The sequence below is a fragment of the Tupaia chinensis genome, unplaced genomic scaffold (genome assembly GCF_000334495.1).
Source record: "Tupaia chinensis unplaced genomic scaffold, TupChi_1.0 Scaffold000274_1, whole genome shotgun sequence".
NCBI classification, from domain to species: Eukaryota; Metazoa; Chordata; class Mammalia; order Scandentia; family Tupaiidae; genus Tupaia; species Tupaia belangeri.
In genome coordinates, this window is record NW_006159756.1 from 3,164,592 (window position 1) to 3,183,626 (window position 19,035).

General features: G+C 47.1%; 2 protein-coding genes and 1 long non-coding RNA gene across 4 annotated transcripts in view; 2 read left to right on the forward strand and 1 right to left on the reverse strand.

Annotated features, from left to right (window-relative positions):
• Positions 1-50: 50 nt before the first annotated feature.
• ZPR1 (ZPR1 zinc finger) lies at positions 51-9,901 on the forward strand. The gene is made up of 14 exons (XM_006149990.3): positions 51-503; positions 665-826; positions 1,239-1,329; positions 1,978-2,048; positions 2,574-2,660; positions 2,819-2,941; positions 3,268-3,315; positions 3,489-3,555; positions 3,951-4,021; positions 4,679-4,768; positions 5,232-5,342; positions 5,990-6,076; positions 8,287-8,352; positions 9,300-9,901. The coding sequence occupies exons 1-14, from the start codon at positions 333-335 to the stop codon at positions 9,432-9,434; spliced, it is 1,380 nt and encodes a 459-aa protein (XP_006150052.1). The 5' UTR covers positions 51-332; the 3' UTR covers positions 9,435-9,901.
• On the reverse strand, positions 6,744-17,219 carry LOC114008030 (uncharacterized). Its single transcript, XR_003549598.1, has 2 exons — positions 17,142-17,219; positions 6,744-7,040 (listed from the first exon to the last, which is right to left on the reverse strand). It is a non-coding gene; the product is annotated as an uncharacterized LOC114008030 (long non-coding RNA).
• The window catches only part of BUD13 (BUD13 spliceosome associated protein), a 27,023-nt gene continuing 24,755 nt past the window's right edge, over positions 16,768-19,035 (forward strand). Inside the window, exon 1 of one of the 2 annotated variants that reach the window (XM_006149988.3) lies at positions 16,768-16,955. In XM_006149988.3, the coding sequence (XP_006150050.1) occupies positions 16,813-16,955 (143 nt within the window). In that variant the 5' untranslated portion in view covers positions 16,768-16,812. Of the gene's footprint in view, positions 16,956-17,214; positions 17,354-19,035 lie in introns of those variants that run through there. The other variant, XM_014588382.2, reaches the window with a different exon arrangement.

Genomic DNA, 19,035 nt, shown 5'->3' on the forward strand with positions numbered 1-19,035 from the left:
GGGGCAGGCGCAGCCCCCGCCAGAGACAAAATACACAAAAAAAAAAAAAAAAAAGCTTGTGCGGTGGAGCCACTGCAAAGGAGCAAGACCTCCCCTGGTCTGGGAAATTGACTGACGGCTGAATCCAGGTGTAGCTAGCTCGCCATTTACTAGCTGGCTACCTAAGCCAGGACACCCAGAGCCCTGTCGGCGTTCTCAGCCAGTTTAGCGCCCGAGACCCCTTTAAGCCAGCGCTGTACGACATCTGGCAGAAGTGCCGTAAAAGGGGGTGGAGCCGTGGAGCAGCGGAAGTCGGAAGCAGGAAGTTGCCGCCAGAGCTGCGCGTGGTTGCGATGGCGGCCAGCGGGGCTGTGGAACCGGGCTCCTCCGGGGCTGCGGCCGCGTCCTCGCCCGGTCCTGCCAGGCCGCCCGCCCCGGGACACTTGTTCCGGCCCATCAGCGCCGAGGACGAAGAGCAGCAGCCCACTGAGATCGAGTCGCTGTGCATGAACTGTTACCGCAACGTGAGGCGCGGGCGCGGTCGGCGGGAGGGCCGGGCTTAGGCGGAGGGAGCCAAGGGTTGGACCGTCTGCCCGAGCCCAGTTGGGAACCCTGGGCGCGCCTGAGGTTTGTGGGGAACAGGAGTTTCATTGGTTCTTTCCTTTGCTGCCTCCTGCTTTCCCAGGGCATGACCCGTCTTCTGCTAACCAAGATTCCCTTCTTCAGAGAAATAATCGTGAGCTCCTTCTCCTGTGAGCACTGTGGCTGGACCAACACGGAGATCCAGTCTGCAGGCAGGATCCAGGACCAGGGAGTGCGCTACACCCTGAGTGTCAGGGCGCTGGAGGTGAGAAGAGCCCAGAGTAGGCAACCCATTCCCTCCAGGATGCTGGGAAGAGCTTGGAGACGGAGTCAGAGCTCTGGTCCTGGACAGTCTGGTCTGGAATAAATGCCTGTGTCTCCAAGCCTTAGATATCTCTTTTGTAAAATGATGTTGGTGCTGTCATCTGCTCAAGTGTGATGCAGTTTGTGAAAGTTCTTGTAAATTTTGTCACCGGGTATAAAACAAGCAGTCGCTGTTAGAATACAGGTATTCTCATCATTTGGGCAGCCTGGCTCACACCTCCTGCACGATTCTGAAAGAGTGGAGAGAGAGAAACAGCTGGGCCGGGTTCAGATGGAAGGGGACAGTGTGGTTATTTCCTGAGGAAAGCTGTCTTTCTGACCTCTTTGGACTGAAAGTTTTCCTTTCTGCCCAGGACATGAATAGAGAAGTGGTGAAGACTGACTCTGCCACCACAAGGATCCCTGAACTGGATTTTGAAATTCCTGCCTTCAGCCAGAAGGGAGGTGAGCTTAAGATCAGGGTATTTGGGGGACCAGCAGATGGCATAATGGTTTAGTCATTGGACTCCCACATAGTTGAGTCCTGACCGAGCGGCATAAAATTCATGCCAGGTGCATGTGCGTGCGTGTGTGCTCAAAATCCCAAGAGGCGAATGGAGGAGAAAGGATTGTGACAGGTCCGTCCCGCTGGAGGGTGATTTCTCGCTTTCTGTCTCTGTCTCTACGGTGAGCACATGCACCTTATAGCAAAAACCTCTCTTAAAAAATTAAATGAATAAAAAGAGATCAGGGTATTTGGATTGTTTACAAGTAGCTAAAATCTTATCTTCTCGCTTACAAAACCTCTGGTGCCAGATCTAGTGGTTCATTTTGCATTTGGCCCTGCGACCATTACAACGTTATCTGTTGGTTTAACGTGAGTTGGAAGCCTGGATAAAACAGCTTGAGGTAGTAGAAAGTAATAGTAAGACTGTGATGTGCCCATTACAAAATTTTAGTAGCCCTGTTATCCAAACTAAGTAGAATCTTGTGCCAGGCCTTCTCATTTTACGGGTAGGGAGATCAACAGAGCATTCACATGAATTGCTGGGGGGTGTACAGACACTTAAAAGCAGAATTAAGACTCAGTTGTCTTTTGTTCTTGTTCACAAGCTCTGACCACTGTTGAAGGTTTGATCAACCGAGCCATCTCTGGCCTGGAGCAGGACCAGCCCACACGAAGGGTGAGCTGAGGTTTTCTGGTTGCAGACCACATGTTGGAGGACTTTACGGGAAAGTATGTGGTGGTGCTGTAGCTGCATGTGTTATTTATAGTCCTTTCCACTTCCTTCCCTGTACGTAGCGTCACCTTACCTTTGACGAGTTTTTCCTAATCCCCTTAGGTTATCTATTGCTTCCTGAGGATTCCATTATATTTTCCATTTGTTATGACAGAGATAATATATTATAATTGCATTTGTAGTCATCTTTCTTCCTAGTTGGCTAAGAGCCCTCACCGAGGACTCCGTTTTATTTACTGGTTTATTCCTAACCTGGGTAAATGACTGGGCCAAATGGTTGAGAGATTGACAGTGGGGCTCACTTGATACCACTGTAAACGCAGACTTGTTTGTTACACCTTATTTGGAGTCTGAGTTACTCTATTCCCACTAAGACAGATGTTGACCTCCTGATGGAAGTGACACGAGCATGTGTTGGGGCAGGAGGTGTACACCAGGACTAATGCTTTTACTTTCTGTTTATGGCAGGCAAAGGAAGAAGCCGTGGCTGAAAGAATCGATGAGTTCATTGTCAAACTGAAGGAACTAAAGCAAGTGTCCTCCCCTTTCACTCTGGTGAGCGTTGAGGGACTGTAGTTGCTCTCAGTGCAAGGGGGAGAGACTGTTAAGACTGGCTGGGATTTTTTCCATTGTGGTGCATGCGTGGCCAGATGATAGGTAGAGGATCATATGTGATTCACACTGCAGTAATTGTCTGTCCATCTATCCATTAGATCATTGATGATCCCTCAGGGAACAGCTTTGTGGAAAACCCACACGCTCCCCGGAAAGATGATGCCCTGGTGATCACACACTACAACCGGACGCTAAAACAGGAACAGATGCTAGGGCTCCAAGTAAGTGAACTGAAGGAGCCAGAAGACTGTTCTGGAACTCCCTTGCCCTCTGGATTACTTAGAGTTAGAGCAGACTTTGCTGCAGTTGCCGAGTGCCCCATCATGGTTGTGCTTCTCATCTAGCTTGTGTTTGTGTTGAAGATACACTTCATAGAAAGGAGCCCTAATCTTCCGTCAGTTGTGACTTCACTTTCTTACTTCTCTGTCCAAACTAGAGGTGGTACCTGACATAAGTGAACCAGAACATTTTCTCCCACTCCAGGGCAGGGCGTTGGGGAGGCTGAGGTATACCTACCTGTTTACGGTTCACCTCTCTTCTATTTTAGGCAGAAACAGCGGAAGAGAATCCAGGAGAGGAAGACCTCAGAAATGAAGTGAGTCCTATTAACTGCTCTTGAGGAAGAAGCAGAGTTGGGACTGAGGCTGATACTGCTCAGTGCCTTTTCATCACCACTGACGTGGGTGGCCACCAGCCTACCGTGTGAATGTTCTGAGCCTAAGCATCCCACCGGGACGGCTCACTCTGTGTCCCCATCTTATGTTCCAGGTGCTGCAGTTCAATACAAACTGCCCAGAATGCAATGCCCCGGCTCAGACCAACATGAAGCTAGTGCGTATCTTTTGTCAAGCAGTTGGGTTGCTCTTCGTCTGACTCAGGCATGAAGATTATGTTCAGGCTGTGAGAATCCCTTCAGGGAAAGCATATGCTTTATTCCCAGGAATGAGGAAGCCATTGTCTTTGACCTTGGGTCTGGGTTTGAAGAGGAATTTAGGCCCATGATCTTGAGGCTCCCATATGGCTGGAGCCATGTCTTCAAACATTTTTGGAAAGTGCTTACATTGGATTGGAAACTTAACCCTTCTGGAGGATTTTCAGTGTTAGGCCTCCTTTCGTGATGTGTCTCTTGCCATCCTGAGGCCAGCATCTTTTTGTGTGGGGTTTGGCTTTGTTTTTCTTCAGAGGACAGTCTTTCTTTGAAAAACAGATTTCCTTAATTCCATCTTCCAGAAATCCCCCACTTTAAGGAGGTTATCATTATGGCTACCAACTGTGAGAACTGTGGGCATCGGACCAATGAGGTGAGTGGACTGGCTTAAGAATAACCTTTTATTCTTTCTAAACCCACTGCTTCAAGAAGGGAGTAGGCACATTGGATCTCTTTGAGGGTAGGGTGAGAATCTCTTGAAGGAATTGGGAATTAGCCTAGAGAAGAAATGTTAGAAATACCATAAATTTGTTTGACGTGAAAGGTTATATAGAAGACATTTGACCCATTCCTCAAAGAGGTGGATGTTTAGGGAGGCAGATTGCAGCTCCATAAGGGAGAGCTGAATAAAGCTGTCTGGAAATAGAATGAACTGCTTTGGAGGATTGTAGGATCCCCCTCCTTGAATGTATTTGAGCAGAAGCTAATTAAATTTGTAAATCAGAGCATTTTAGACAGGATCCACATATTGGGTGCAAGAAGAAATACTTAAAAGTCTCTTTCACCCCTATGGGTTAGATTTTTTTGAAGGTAAAGGTAGAGTTTCTTGGTAATTATGGATACGTTTTGGCTACTGGTGCTGGCACTTTGCTCCTGGCCAGCTCTTGGTGTTTTGGTTTTGGTGAAAGCTACTGTCCTTGGTAGCCATTGGGCCTAACTGGAGGCCCAAGCCTATGCTTTGTGGTCCCCGTGGCACCAGGTGAGGCTTGGGTCTTCTCTCTGCAGCTGCCCCTAACTGTTGTCTGTGCAGGTGAAATCTGGAGGAGCAGTAGAGCCCTTGGGCACCAAGATCACCCTGCACATCACGGATCCCTCAGATATGACCAGAGACCTCCTCAAGGTAACAACCTGCTTGGGCAAGTGACTGTCCTCATAGGGCTGTCTTTACCTAGGGGGAATTGTCTTTATAAGTACTGTGCAGGGACTCAAGGCACCTTCTTACTTTCCTGGGTTTGAGGGTCTCTGAGTACGTTCCATTCATGGTTGGCACTGTAGGTACAGAGACCACGCATAAACTTTTTTTGATGACTTGGCAGCTTTTAGACTTTCAGTGTCAATATCTCTCTTGGACCTCTAATGGTAGGATGCTGATGCCTTGAATCTATGACTCAGTTCCCTTTAAGTTGGTTCCATTTCTGTGATTCAGATGGGTAGGCATGAGTTTCCAGACTTAACTGGAGAGTCAGGAAACTGGGACAGCTGACTGTTCCCAAGCTGTCACTGGTGGTATTAATTTGGCAAGAGGTTTCTGGTTGCCTTTCTTTACTCCTGATTTAAAATGTAATGGCCCCCTCCTTTCCTAGTCTGAGACATGTAGTGTGGAGATACCAGAGCTTGACTTTGAACTGGGAATGGCTGTCCTCGGGGGCAAGTTCACCACACTGGAGGGGCTGCTGAAGGACATTCGGGAGCTGGTGAGTCACCCGAGTATAGTGTATGCTTTTCTCAGCATTTCATTTGGGAAAGGGGTTGGAAGACATCAAACATTCTAATCCTTGGTGCTGATAACTAGAGCTTTCTTTTCCTTAAAGCTGGTTTAGGAGATTTAAATATTATTTGAATTATGAAGCTAAGTTTATGGGAAATTTTGAAAGGAATTCCTAGGTCTGGCTCCATGATAATGTAGTTGTTTGTGGTCTTGGGTAATTTATTACACTGTAAGGTGAGGATATGAACGTCCTCCCAGCACCTAAATCTCCCCAATCCACATATAGGTGTCTGATGACTTACCCATCTGTTATCTTCTTGATTAATCATCTCACTTAATTGGTTTTTATTTGGGCATTTTGTCTTTGTAAACTACTTTTTTTTCCCACATTTTCCAAACTAGGATTAGAGATCATACCATAAGAACATTTTTCTGTATACTGTTTCACATGGCCAGCTGCCATCTTGGCAGATTGGTCCCATAGACTCCTAGGAGTGGCCACCCAGGTCACTGGGCTACATAGAGGCCAGGCTCCCCTGACTGGGCACCCACTGCCACCTCTACATGGTTTATGGCAAGAGCCCAACAAACATCAAGCCAGTAAGCTAGCAGTTGGGATCCCATTTGTTGCAGGTGACCAAGAACCCTTTCACACTGGGCGACAGTTCAAATCCTGGCCAGACGGAGAAGCTGCAGGAGTTTAGCCGGAAGTTGGACCAGGTGAGAGGACACTGGGGCCCTGGGGATCCTGTTTACAAGAGGCTGTGTACCATCGCTTTCCACCCTCAGAACAGCTGACCATCATGTTGGGGTTCTTGGTTTCTGATGTCCCACGTTGTCTTCTTTCTTGGTTTTCTTTCTTGTTTTGTTCGAATATCTTCTCCAGTAGCTTCTTGAGAAAGAAAGCATAGGAAATAAAATTTCTGGGACCTTCCATGTCTGAAAATTTCTTTATCCTATCCTTACACTAGATTGCAAATAGAATTCTAGGACATATTCTAGAAATATTTTTTCATCTGAACTTTAAAGGCAGTGCACTACTGTGCGTTTTCAGTTTGGCTATTAAGTCTGAAGCACCAGGGTGACTCCTGACCCGAGTCAGGTATGTGACCTGATCTTGTCTTTTTTTTTTTTTTTTTTTTCTGTGATATATTTCAGGATGTGAGTTGGCATGGGTCAGTTTTCAAAATGTGCCCTTGTGGGTCTTTCAGTGTGGAAAACTTAGTTTATCTGAGTTACATTAGATACTTAGATAATTCAGTTTTGGAAAGCTTTTGTGAAGTATTCTATGGGAGATTGTGTCTTCTCTGTTTTCTTTTCTCTGAAACGCTTGGGTTTTAGATATGAAAGTTATTTCTCTGGTCTCTGCTATTTAATTTTTTTGTTCTGTTTTTAGTTTCTCTGTGTTTTGCTCTATTGTGGGAGATTCCTTTAAATTTATTTTCCAACCTTTCAGTTGAGTTTGATTTCCACTAGCATCTTTAATCTTCCATGAGTTTTGAACTTTGATTACTTTTCCTTTTTTTTTTTTTTTTTTCCTCCCCAAAATGTCGTATTTTTTTGGGCCAGCAGTTCTCATGGTGGTTGGGGTGCTAGACTTCACGTGGCCAACTGTAGTTTGAATCCCGGACCTGGCGGCATGCTTTCTTGTCTTCTTACTCTTGCTCTGATGAGTTCATGTGTCCTATAGCAAATGAAAAAATAATAATAAAATTAAATAGATCTTTTAAAAACATACAGTTTAAAAAAACTTTTTTTTAGAATGTTGATACTGGTTTTATTGATCTTTTTTAGCTGCCAGAGGGTGTATGGACTTACCAGAGAGAGGGGAAGAAGCACCCCTCAGTGGACGTTAGTCCCATTGTAGTTCCTTCTCCCCTACATCCTGTTGGAGTTTTGGGCACACACTCCTGTGTAGCATGTTTTTTAAGCTCCCATGGGATCTGGCTCCCTTAACCACTAGGAAACAGGGCCGGTCCAGTTTTTTTTTTTTTTTTTTTTTAAGAATTATTTAACTTTATTTTATTTATTCATTCATTTATTTTAATTTGATCAGAGAGAGAGGGAGACAGAGAGAGAGAGAGAGAGAGGGAAAGTGAGAAAGCAAGCTACCAGGTCCAGGACTTGAACCACGGTCAGCCATGTGGGGGTGTCCAGCACCTTAACCACCATATGTCGCTGTGGTCCCCGAGTTTTTTTGTTCTTTTAATTCTCCTTGCATGGTTTCCATTTTCTCTTAAGTTATTTGTCTCTTCCCCTTTTAATTGATTTCTGTCTTTTAGTGCTAGGGGCTTTACTCAAATGTCTGATCATCATTATGTGCTTATAAGTAGAGGACTGAAAGCCTGAGTAGGAGTGGATCTTACAACTTGAGGTTCTTTGTAGAGGCATTTAGTTTAGGCATTTTGTTGAAATAGCTCTCAGTGGCAGCACTGTCACGCCTTTCCTCCTGAGCTGGTTGGGTTCCTGGCCAGATTCTTGTCATTGGCTGTTCTATTTCCTGGCCTGGGGGTACACAGAGCCTTGGCTGTCAGTGTTCTGAGAGCTGAGTGGGAAGGGAGCTGGGCTGTGTATATGTCTGTTTCCATTAAGCACACGTGTACTTAAGCCTCCGTGTTCTTGATTTCTTTCCCTCTGTCCTCAGCTGGGCCAGGGCCCCCAGTCCATAGTGTGCTCTGTAACTTTTCCAGAGGAACAAAAAATTTGTCCATTGGAGTGGGATGAGATTGGAAATGTCAGATTGCTTCTTAAATAGCTTTCAAACAGTCCTTGTTTTAGATCCTTGCTGCTTGACTTGTAGAGGTATCTGATTTCACCGTTGTTTGAACTTTCAGGGATTCTGAATATAAAGTGGGTTGGCTCTCCTTGGCAGACTTTGCCTCTTCCTGTCAGGAGCTATGAACAGTTTACCTGCTCTCTTCTCTCCTTAGATCATCGAGGGTAACATGAAGGCCCACTTCATTCTGAATGATCCAGCAGGAAACAGTTACTTGCAGGTACAGCAGACCTCAGGGGCATTCTCTGATCTTCCTGAGTAATGTCTCATTGCCTCGTAAACTAAAAGACTTGATTCTAAGTGGACAGCTCTTTACCAGGGAACTTCTGGCAGAAGTCAGAAGATAAAGTAGAAGGGGGAAAGTGGAGGGATTGTAAGTGTAGGTAAACAGAACGAAAGGATGCTGTTGGACTCCTTCTCATAGTCTAGCTCTTGTCCCCAGCTCTGTAGTCTTCATTTTGCAAATCTGATTGTGGAGTGAGGAGAGATAGTACCATGTCTAGAGGCTGAGACAGGAAAACTGAGAGACTTTAAACTGACTGGGGAAAAAGTCTGGTGATTGATGTAATTTAACATTTTTTGGGTATTTACTAGAGATTAGGCAAAACTGTTCTAAGTACTTTCTGTGATTAAGTAAAACCATTGTGGGACCAGCAGTTGGCGTAATGGCTATGTCGCTGGACTCCCACGTAGTCAACCATGGTTCAAGTCCTGGACCTAGTGGCTTAAAACTCACGTTGGGTGCGTGTGCGTGCGTGCCCAAGATCCCAAGAGGGGAATGGAGGAGAAGGGATTGCGGTGTGACCATCCCCCCTGGGGGGGTGATTTCTCACTTTCTGTCTTTCTGGCGAGTGCACAAGCCGTACAGCAAAGACCTCTCAAAAAAAACAAAAAAAACCAAAAAAACCCAAAAAAGACAGACCACTGTCAGATTTTTCAGAAGGCAGAGACAGTGTTTTAGGCAGGCTTTCCCTTGTTCTGTCTGGGGTTGGGCTCACTTGGACTCTGTTGCTGTCCACTAGTTCGGTTTAGCTATGGGGAATTGGAGGTCTTTAAGAAGGGAATAAAAACTTGTAAGTTCTTGGGGAAAAAGGGAGTTAGAAGCCACCTATAGGGAGGGGAGCAGCAACATGCACAGGCACTGATCACCTGTTCTTGGCCTTGCAGAATGTGTACGCACCTGAGGAGGATCCCGAGATGAAGGTGGAGCGCTATGAGCGCACCTTTGACCAAAACGAGGAGCTGGGGCTCAATGACATGAAGACAGAGGGCTACGAGGCAGGCCTGGCCCCGCAGCGGTAGCGGTGGGCACTTCACAGGCCAGCCTCCAGTGCTGCCCATGCTGCAGGGCTATTTATTACTGTTGGACTAAGGCTGGAATGTCCTTCCCACCAGGTCTTGTGCACAGCGGGCAGGACACCTGGGCTGAGTGAGATCTGGGCACACTTTCTAAACAGCCGTGATGCAAGTGCAAGCCTGTTGTATTATTTGACTTTATTTTGAGGTTTTGACTTGACCTGGCAAGAAACCCGGGAAGGAACCATGGGGCACGTTATCATCACTGCTTTCCTACCTGCCACCCACAGAATGCTGTGTCCTTAAGCTTGGACTTCTGAAGTGGGTGAAGGTGGAAGACAGTTACAGCTGGAGTTTGAGAGTTGGTTTTGTATTTACACTGACTTCCATCAGAAAAGGAGTCTTGAGGGGAGGAAGTGCAGCAGGGTGAAGCAGCCGTCATTAAAATGGCTTTCCAACAGCATTGGCCTCTATTCAGTCTGTCCTTTGATATCAGGCTTTCAGAATTCTAGTTTCCTCCAGTGTCGCTGCTGACTGTAATTTGGGGATTGGAGCTGGCGTTTAGGTCATTCCTTTGATGGATGCTGGCTTTCCTGCTTTATGAACAGGCAAAATCTCTGCTTTCATGGATCTGAATGTCTGGTAGGAAAAATTGACAACAGACAAGGACAAGCAGTGTGTCAGATGGTGCTTAGTGTTAAGGAGGGATGCAGAGTAGGAAGGCTTGTGGGAGTGTGAGGGAAGTTGGGGCTGTTTCAAATGGAGTGGTCAGGGAAGATCCCCACAAGAAGAGGATAGTTTGACATTTAGGCAGAGCTGAGAAGGAGGTAAGGGGGTGAGTCCTGTGGGTTACTGGGGAAGAGGTTTCTGGGCAGAGGGAACTGCAAAAGCAGAAGCTGAGATTGGAGGATTACTAGAGCTGGTAGGGATTTGAGATCAGCTAGTCTTAATCAATTACAGATGGGGACACAGGGCCAAGCAGAGGGAAGGGCCTGCCTACAGTTGGTTGAGTGGGAGGTTAAGGACCCAGTGAGCCACCCAGGGCCCTGTACTCCCTAGTCAGTGCTCTTTGCAGCATGGTCCATTGCCAAATGAACAAATAACGATTAGTGTGGTGTTGGCTGCAGGCAATTTGTTCGATAAAGAAAAATTGAGATACTATTTACAAATAGTACTATGTTGTGTTACAAACTTACAACTGCTTAGTTATAGGTGGCTTAGTAATCAAATATCTCACAGCTGTCTTCAAAAGTCACAAGTTACATAGGGCCGACAGGTGGCGTGGTGGTTGGAGTGGCTGGACTCCGACATGGCTGACCACGGCTCAAGTCCTGGACCTGGTGGCTTTCTCTCTCTCTCTCTCTCTCTGTGTCTTACTCTAGTCAAATTAAAATATAACAACAATGATAAATAAAATAGAAGAATTTTATAAAAGTCCTAAGTTATCTTCCGCTTTCCAGGTCTTCTTATTCTCTATTTCTGTCCCATTTGACAGTGGACCATCTCTTCTCAACCTTTCTCTTGGTTCTTGTGAAACCGTACTCCTGATTCTCCCTTTACTTCAATATTTCTTATTTGGAAATTCATTTTCTCTTTTCCTTAAATATATTTGTTTCCAAAGGTTCTGCTTTGTCTCCCCTCCCCTCCCCTGCCCCATTGGATTCTTTGGCATCTTACTGTCATATGGGACTAATTCCCATACCTGTATGATTTTTGCCAGCGAGGGCAAGAGTGTTTAAAGATTTGGAGACTGGCAAACGACTCACACAGACTCACACAGACTAAAGCCACAAGACTCTGAATAGACTTCCGATGTGCAAGTTTTCTAAGAGATTGTCTGAGGATGTGTTTCCAACTGGCTTGGTAATCTCAGTCTGTCAGGCAACCTGATCTCCCATTTGGTCTCGAGTTGACTTCTTTTGGGAGATAAGTGGGTTCTGGGAAGAGGGACCTTGATGTTAGGTTCGTTGTGAAGGAAAAACTGGCAGTCTGGTTTATTACTGATTCTTTGGTGAATTTGGTTGGTGGGAGGCAGTTCCACAGGCTCTAACCCTTTCCGAGGCAATGATAGCTGGAGTTTCTGAACCTGGACAGGCTAAGGATCATGTGCCAGACTCGAGTAATCCTGCTAAGGTACTTGCGCTTTGTCAGGGTTGGCCTGGCCAGCCTTCAGTTTCCCATCATTTGCTTGAAGTATCTCTCCACTAAAATTCTCTCGTTTCAAAAGCTGCTGGGATGGGTTTGCTTCTTACCTGCATCTTGCCCCACAGCACTAGCATATGGCATGTGGTGGGTAAAATCTGTTGTAAGATAGGCATCCACCATTGCTTGTGGCATCACCGTCCTAGATGAGCCCACTTAGGGCATGGAAGATAACACGTAAGCATTAAGATAGGGGAAAGGGGGGCCATCAGATGGCATGATGGTTATGTTGCTTGACTCCCACATAGTTGACCATGGTTTGAGTCCCAGACCCGGCAACTTAAAACTCATGTGTGTGTGGGTGCCCAAGATCCCGAGAGGAGACTGGAGAAGGGATTGCAACATGGCCATTCTCCCCGGGGATGAGAATGGAGAAGGGATTGCGGCATGGCTAACCCCCACCCCCACCCCCGGAGACATCTCGCTTTCTGTCTCTGTCTTTCGGTGAGTGTGTGCTCTCTATAGCAAAAACTTACTAAAAAAAAAGATACAGAAAAGGTTCTCTGAGGCCAGGGGAGGTGAGACTGTCAGCTTGTGAACATGTAGATTCAGTTTCACAGCCATGAGAATAAAATTTAAAACAAAAAGTTATTTATTTTTAACTTGATCAGAGAGAGAGAGAGAAAGAGACACAGCAAGCTGTCAGGTCCTGGACTAGCACTGCGGTTGGCTATATGGGAGTGTTCACCATGCCACCTGCCGGCCCTGAGAATAAAATTTGAGTGGAAATAAAGTGTGATTCTATCAAAAAAGGAAAGAGGTTCATTTGTGAGCACATACCTCCTCCTCCGTATTTCAAGCACATTAAGTCCAGTCATGTTTAGTGGTTAGACCTGCAGACACACAGGTAGGTGTTGAGGGCACAAGGACATTGTGACGGGTGAGTGTTGGAGACGAGGTATTGGAAACAAGCAGGAAGGGCAGTTGACTAACTGATGATAAGACTTTTATTTGGACCAGCAGTTGGTGTAATGGCTATGTCGCTGGACTCCCATGTAGCCGACTGCAGTTCAAGTCCCCACCCGATGGCTTAAACTCACGCCAGACATGTGTGCATGCATGCCCAAGATCCTGAGAGGAGAAGGGATTGTGGTGTGGCCATCCCCCTGGGGGGTGATTTCTTACTTTCTGTCTCTGTCTCTTTCTGGTGAGCTCACACGCCCTATTAAAAAAAAAAAAAGACTTATTATGACATTTAGTAAGATCCCTGTACACCTGTAGTGTGTCAGTTGCCTCTTGCACATTGAAGGGAATGGAGCCTTGGCTTAAATTTAGGGCAGTGACTGATTTAAGACTATTATTTTAAAAATATTTTGGGAACCAGCAGTTAGCGTAATGGCTATGTTGCTGGACTCCCACGTAGTCAACCGCAGTTCATGTCCCGGACCCGGTGGCTTAAAACTCACGCTGGGCGCGTGTGCGTGCGTGCCCAAGATCCCGAGAGGAGAATGGAGGAGAAGGGATTGCGGCGTGACCATCCCCCCTGGGGGGTGATTTCTCGCTTTCTGTCTCTATGTCTCTCTCTCTCTGGCGAGTGCACGCGCCCTATAGCGAAAATCTTTCAAAAAACATTTTTTTTAGCCAATAGGTGTATAATGGTTAAGGCACTGGACACCCACACGACTGACTGCAGTTTGAGTCCCAGATCTGGTAACTTGAAATTCGTGTTGGATGTGTATGTGTGCATGACCAAAATCTCGAGAGGAAAATGGAGGAGAAGGGATTTTGGTGTGGCTGTACTCTATGCCCCCTGGGGAGAGGGTGATTTTTCACTTTCCCTCTTGCTGTGCAGCAAACATACATTCCCTATGGCAAAAACCTTAAAAAATTTTTCAATGACTATAAGAAAATGGCAGTTATAAGCATGAAGAGTCCTCTCCCCTTTTAAAAAATTATCAGAGGGGTGTGCGCTCGCCTGAGTGCATCCTCTAATGGGGGCATTGTTATACTGCACTTCCTTTTCCTGAGATTCTATGTCCAATTTGGATCTTGGGCATATTGTCATGCTTTTTAAGCCTGTAGGGCTGGGATTTGAACCGTGGATGGCCATGTATGATCCGTTCCCTTAATCACTAGGCTATGGGTCACACTAAAAAAAGCCAGTTTTTTTTTTGTGTTCACCTCTTAATTTAGTTTGACACCTCTTATCCTTCTGATCTGTTAAATGGGGATTCTTTTTTTATTTTTAAAATTTTTACTGGAGGACATGCATGCATGTCAGTCAGAGAAAGTGTGACATCTTCACCAGGAGGGATGGCCATTTGACAATTCCATCTCATCCGTTCTCCTTTTGGGATTTTGGGCACACAACATGTTTTTCAAGGTGCTGGGTCTGAGACTTGAACCATGCTGTTGACTATGTGGGATCCAGTGCCTTAACCACACCATTGGATGGCCCTAAAATGGAGATTGTAATGACACCCAGGTAGGGAGGTTTGTGAGGATTGAGTGAGTTAATATGTTTTCTTTCATATAGTCCTCAAAAAAATTCTGGGAACCAGCAGTTAGTGTAGTGGCTATGTCGCTGAACTCCCACGTAGTCGAACGCAGTTCGCGTCCCAGACCCGGTGGCTTAAAACTCACGCCAGGCGCGCGCGTGTGTGTGTGTGTGTGTGTGCGCCCAAGATCCTGAGAGGAGAATGGAGGAGAAGGGATTGCGGCGTGACCATCCCCCCTGGGGGGTGATTTCTTGCTTTCTGTCTCTATGTCTCTCTCTGTCTGGCGAGTGCATGCGCCCTATAGCGAAAAAACCTCTCAAAAAAAAAAAAAATTCTAACGTGCCTTTTTCTGTTTTAGTCTTATCTAGGAAAAAGTGGCTATAAGTAAATAATTGTTCCCAGTTTACAGACAGGGAAACAATCTCAGGTTAGGTCACTTCCAGAAGGAAGTAGAGCTTCTAAGAAGCAGGCTTCAAACCCAGGTCAGTCAGCCTCCGGAACTGCAGCTCTGAATATTTTGAGCTCAGGTTGATAATGACTGTATTTGATGTATCAGGTACAACTTTAGTGAGGGCAAAGCTCAGACCGCGCCAGTGCGTGTGTACTCCTTCACTAGATCCAGTGAGGTAGGGCTGGAATGTGATGTGACTTTGGGGACTGAATGGAATGGGATGGAGCTAATGGCGGTGGAGCTGAAGACAGAAATGGGTAGGAAATGGGTTGGGGTGACCAGGGCTAGACTAGTAATGTTCACTGGAGCAGAAACAGGTGCTGTGAGTGCCTGCTGGCCCAGGCAGGGCTGTGCTGTTCAGCTCAAGATATACCCAATGGACTAGAAGCCAAGGCAGGGTTCTGTTCTGTACCAGGACCGTGGGGGCCCTCCGGCCCGCGAAACCTCCTTTCTTAGTCTGGTGCCCTCACAGGAGCTCTCAGAGACCCAGCCCACTTTCCATTCTGGGCCTGTGGCTGCAACTACTCAGTATAGCCTCTGGGTAAAAGTTCATGTTTCAAGGCAGCGGTCCAGACCTGTCTTGTTAAATAGGTAACTTCAAAAAGTTCAAGGAGGGCCAGCCCTGTGGCCTGGTGGTTGAGGGAGCCAGATTCCAGATGGCTGACCCAGCAGCTTGTGTCCCAGACCTGGCAGCTTGAGAAACACGCTGGGGATCTGTGTGCGCCCATAATCCTGACAGGGTGGAGAGATGGAGGAGAGAGGATTGCGGTGTGACCGTTGACCATGGAGACTGCTTTCTCCCTTTCCCGATGAGTACACATGCTGCATCTCTGGCAAACTTAAAAAAGAAATTTGTAGAAAAATAGAATTAATTTATTTTGGTGCAAGAATACTTGAATTCCATACTTTTTTCCATAGTACACATTTTCCATGAACTGTTTAAAGCTCTGTTGTAGAAGTAAAGAAATTTTTGACTTTGTGTTTCAAGGTATGTATATTTAAAAAGTATAACAATGCTGTATTGTGAGTTCAGGTTTATAAAGTATTGTTGAACTGCAGCCGTCCAGGTGGGAGCCTAGCACCTTAGCCACCACTCCTGCCGCCTGCTGGCTCCTGGGATTACTTCTTGCACCCCATTTGCTAACCTCTCCCGAGAATCATATTCTGGCTGTGTGAAGCTTCACAATCTCCTTAACCCCTTCCAAACTTCAGTTTTATCATCTGTAAAGTAAGGATAACATAGCTATTATAGCTGAGGATTGTGAGGGTTAAGGAGCTAATTCAAATAAAAATCTCACCCCTCCCGGGACCAGCAGTTGGCTTAATGGCTATGTTGCTGGACTCCCATGTAGTCGACAGTGATTTGAGTCCTGGATCCTGGGTGCATGTGAGTGCGTGCCCAAGATTTGGAGAGGAGAATGGACAAGGGATTGCAGCGTGGCCATTCCCCCTGGGGGGTGGTTTCTAGCTTTCTGTCTCTGTCTCTTTCTGGTGAGCCCACGCACCCAATAGCAAAACCTCTCCCCCCCAAAAAAAAAATCTCACCCCTCCCTCCAAATCTTTAACCACAAAATGAATACTATAATTCCATCTCTCTAGCTTCCCTCTTTGCAATAAGGCAGATATTACAGATCCAGGGTCATTGGAGAGACGAGTTTCCTCCCAGAAGTTAACTAGGGGCTACCAGCAATGACCAAACGTGGGGAAGTTACGCAGGTTTCAGAGACCACAGTTTTTATAGTAATTTAGTGTTCCGTTCTTGACTTTCTTGAATGGGACCTGGAACCCTATTAGAGCAGATTTCCCATCTAAGGTACACTGATGAAAACAACACAAACCATGTTAGACAACGTTCAAGCACTTCCCACCGTAACAGCTCCATCCTCGCATCCGTTCTGAGGTAGTGCCATGCCATCCCCATCTTGCTAAGAAACTCGTGCACAGTATGGCTAGGAAGGTAGGAACTCGAATTCAAACTTGGATACACTGCAACTCTAGAGCCTCCGGGCTAAACGACGACACTGCCCCTGGGACAGGGGTCTTGTTCAGGCCGGGATCTGGCCTCCCGGCTACACCAGCGCTGGCCGCACACTCCGTAGGACGAGCGAGTGGCCGACGGGAAGTGCGGTTGCGCCGCGGTGCAGAGCGGGCCGGGCCGGCCTACCAGTCCCGGGATCCCGAGCGCACGCAGCCACTTCCGGCACTAGCCCCACCCCTTGGGGGCACCGCCGTCCTTTCGCGTTCAAGAATTGTGTCCCCAGCGCCGCGCCGTCTCTCCGCTCTCGCCGCTGCCATGGCGGCGGGTGCGCCGCTCTCCAAGGCTGAGTACCTGAAGCGCTATCTGTCCGGGGCAGATGCTGGCGCTGACCGGGCTGTCGAGTCCGGTCGGAAAAGGCGCAAAAAGCGTCCGAAGCCTGGCGGGGCCGGCGGCAAGGGGTGAGTTGGATCCGGCAGGCGCGGGGCCCGGGGGCACGCCGGCCGCTCTCCCTTCCCAACTCCTCGCCCGGCCGCCCGCCCGCGCCCCTCTGCCTGCCGGAGTGTCAGAGCCAGGCTGTAACTTCCCTCACTCTTTTCCCGCCTTTGTCGCCCACGGTCCTCTCCCGGGGGAGCCAGTACTCGTACCGAGGGAGGTGGAACTGATTCGAAGCCGCCGCGCGTGGCCTCGCAGGACCCAGGCACTGCCTGTGCGGAGCCCCACATCTCAACCCTGGTCCTCGGTCAGAGACCCACCGTCACCTGTTACTCTTAGAACGACTGCTGACAGTGACAACTATTTATACGGTTGTCACGTGCCAGGCACCGTCCTAGCAACGTTACACCTATGTGAATTGAATGTAAGCTTCCCAGGGCTACCGTGAAGTAGCCATTTTTCCAATGAGAAAGTTTTTGTGACTAGTACCCCCCCCCCATTCCTGCCCACTCAGAGCTTCAGAATGTGACATTATTTGGAAGCAGGGTCTCTGCAGATGTAATCAGTTCAGGTGAGGTCATACTCCATGAAGTGTTAGGTCCAGTATGGCCGGTGTCCGTTAAGAAGAGAGAAATTGGAACACACACAGTGGAGACTGAGATCGGACTGGATTTATGCTCCCCCAGCCAGGGTCCACCCAGGGGTACCAGAAGCTGGAAGAAGCTCCCTCAGAGACTTCCTAGGGAGCATGGCCCTTGCAGTCCCCTTACAAAATGTGGACTCGATTCAGATCTCCAGCCTCCAGAACTGAGAGGCATTTTCGTTTTATTCTAAGACACCCAGTTTTTGGCATTTTGTCATGTACGGTCCTGGAAAATGAATATGCCCAGTGAGGTCAAATAGCTGCAGAGAACTTGCCCATTCATTTTCCTTCTCTGGTTCTTGCCTTGTCCTTGCCTTGGGTCTTTCTGTGTCCCCGCCCATTTGTGTGCATTCTTTGGAGGCCATGCCATGAAGTGCAAATAATGAGCTTTGGAGCAGTGCTCATTCATCAGCATTTGAGTCCTTGCTGTGCCACTTTATAGCAAGGCCTTGGCAATTGATTTCTTCTTTCTGAGTCTTAGTTTCCTTATCTAAGACGAGGGTCTTTGGGACCAGCAGATGGCATATTGGTTATGTCACTGGACTCTCATGTAGTCAACTGGGGTTCGAGTCCCAGACCCAGTACTCATGCTGAGTACGTGTACATTCATGCCCCAGATCCCGAGAGGAGAATGGAGGAGAAGGGATTGCTGTGTGGCCATCCCCCCTGGGAGGTGATTTCTTGCTTTTTGTCTCTCTTTGTCTCTCTGGTGAGTGCATGCACTCTATAGCAAAAATCTCTCTTTAAAGAAAAAAGATGACGGTCCTACTGAATAATGCCACTTATATTAAGTGGCTGTTGTGACTAGAGATGTTGTATCCAGTGTCCCTGGCTTTTCAAACAATTAACTGTTCACATCACAGTTTACCCATGTAACAAAACATTCAGTGATTTTTTTCCTGTGCCAGTTCGTGCTGTATGTTGAGGATGCCTCTGTGAACAACAAGAGCATAGTCCCTGTTGTGGCGGAGATTATATTATAGTTTAATGGGGGTACAGCCTTCAAACAATTAATTACACAGCAAGTTGATTTCTTTTGTGATAAATATAATTAAAGTATTCCCAGAGTATCTAACAGGGATTCTTAGTCTGGGGGTAGAGAGAGGGTAGTCAAGGAAGATCTGCCCAAAGAAGTTTTATATTTGTATGTATATAGAACTTTTTTTTTTTTTAAGAGAGATTTTTTGCTATAGGATTTGTGTACTTGCCAGAGAGACAGACAGAAAGCAAGAAATGATCCACCTGGGGGGATAACCATGCCACAACTCCTTCATTCTCCTCTTGGGATTTTGGGAACACACGCACATACACCCAGCTTGAGTTTGAAGCTGTCGGGTCTAGGACTCAAACTGCAGTGGAAGTTGTATTTATGCTAGGACCTGAGGAATGAGTATGACTGTCCTGGTAAAGCAGCAGCAGCAGTATGGGTCAGGCACAGGAAAGGAACTGTGTGAAAACTGAGG

Excerpts from the sequence above, each read along its gene's own strand:
- ZPR1 (XM_006149990.3), top strand. The coding sequence starts at position 333 with ATGGCGGCCAGCGGGGCTGTGGAACCGGGCTCCTCCGGGGCTGCGGCC. Across the intron at positions 2,942-3,267 it reads AACAGATGCTAGGGCTCCAA|GCAGAAACAGCGGAAGAGAA; the intron begins GTAAGTGAACTG and ends CTTCTATTTTAG. Across the intron at positions 8,353-9,299 it reads CAGGAAACAGTTACTTGCAG|AATGTGTACGCACCTGAGGA; the intron begins GTACAGCAGACC and ends TTGGCCTTGCAG.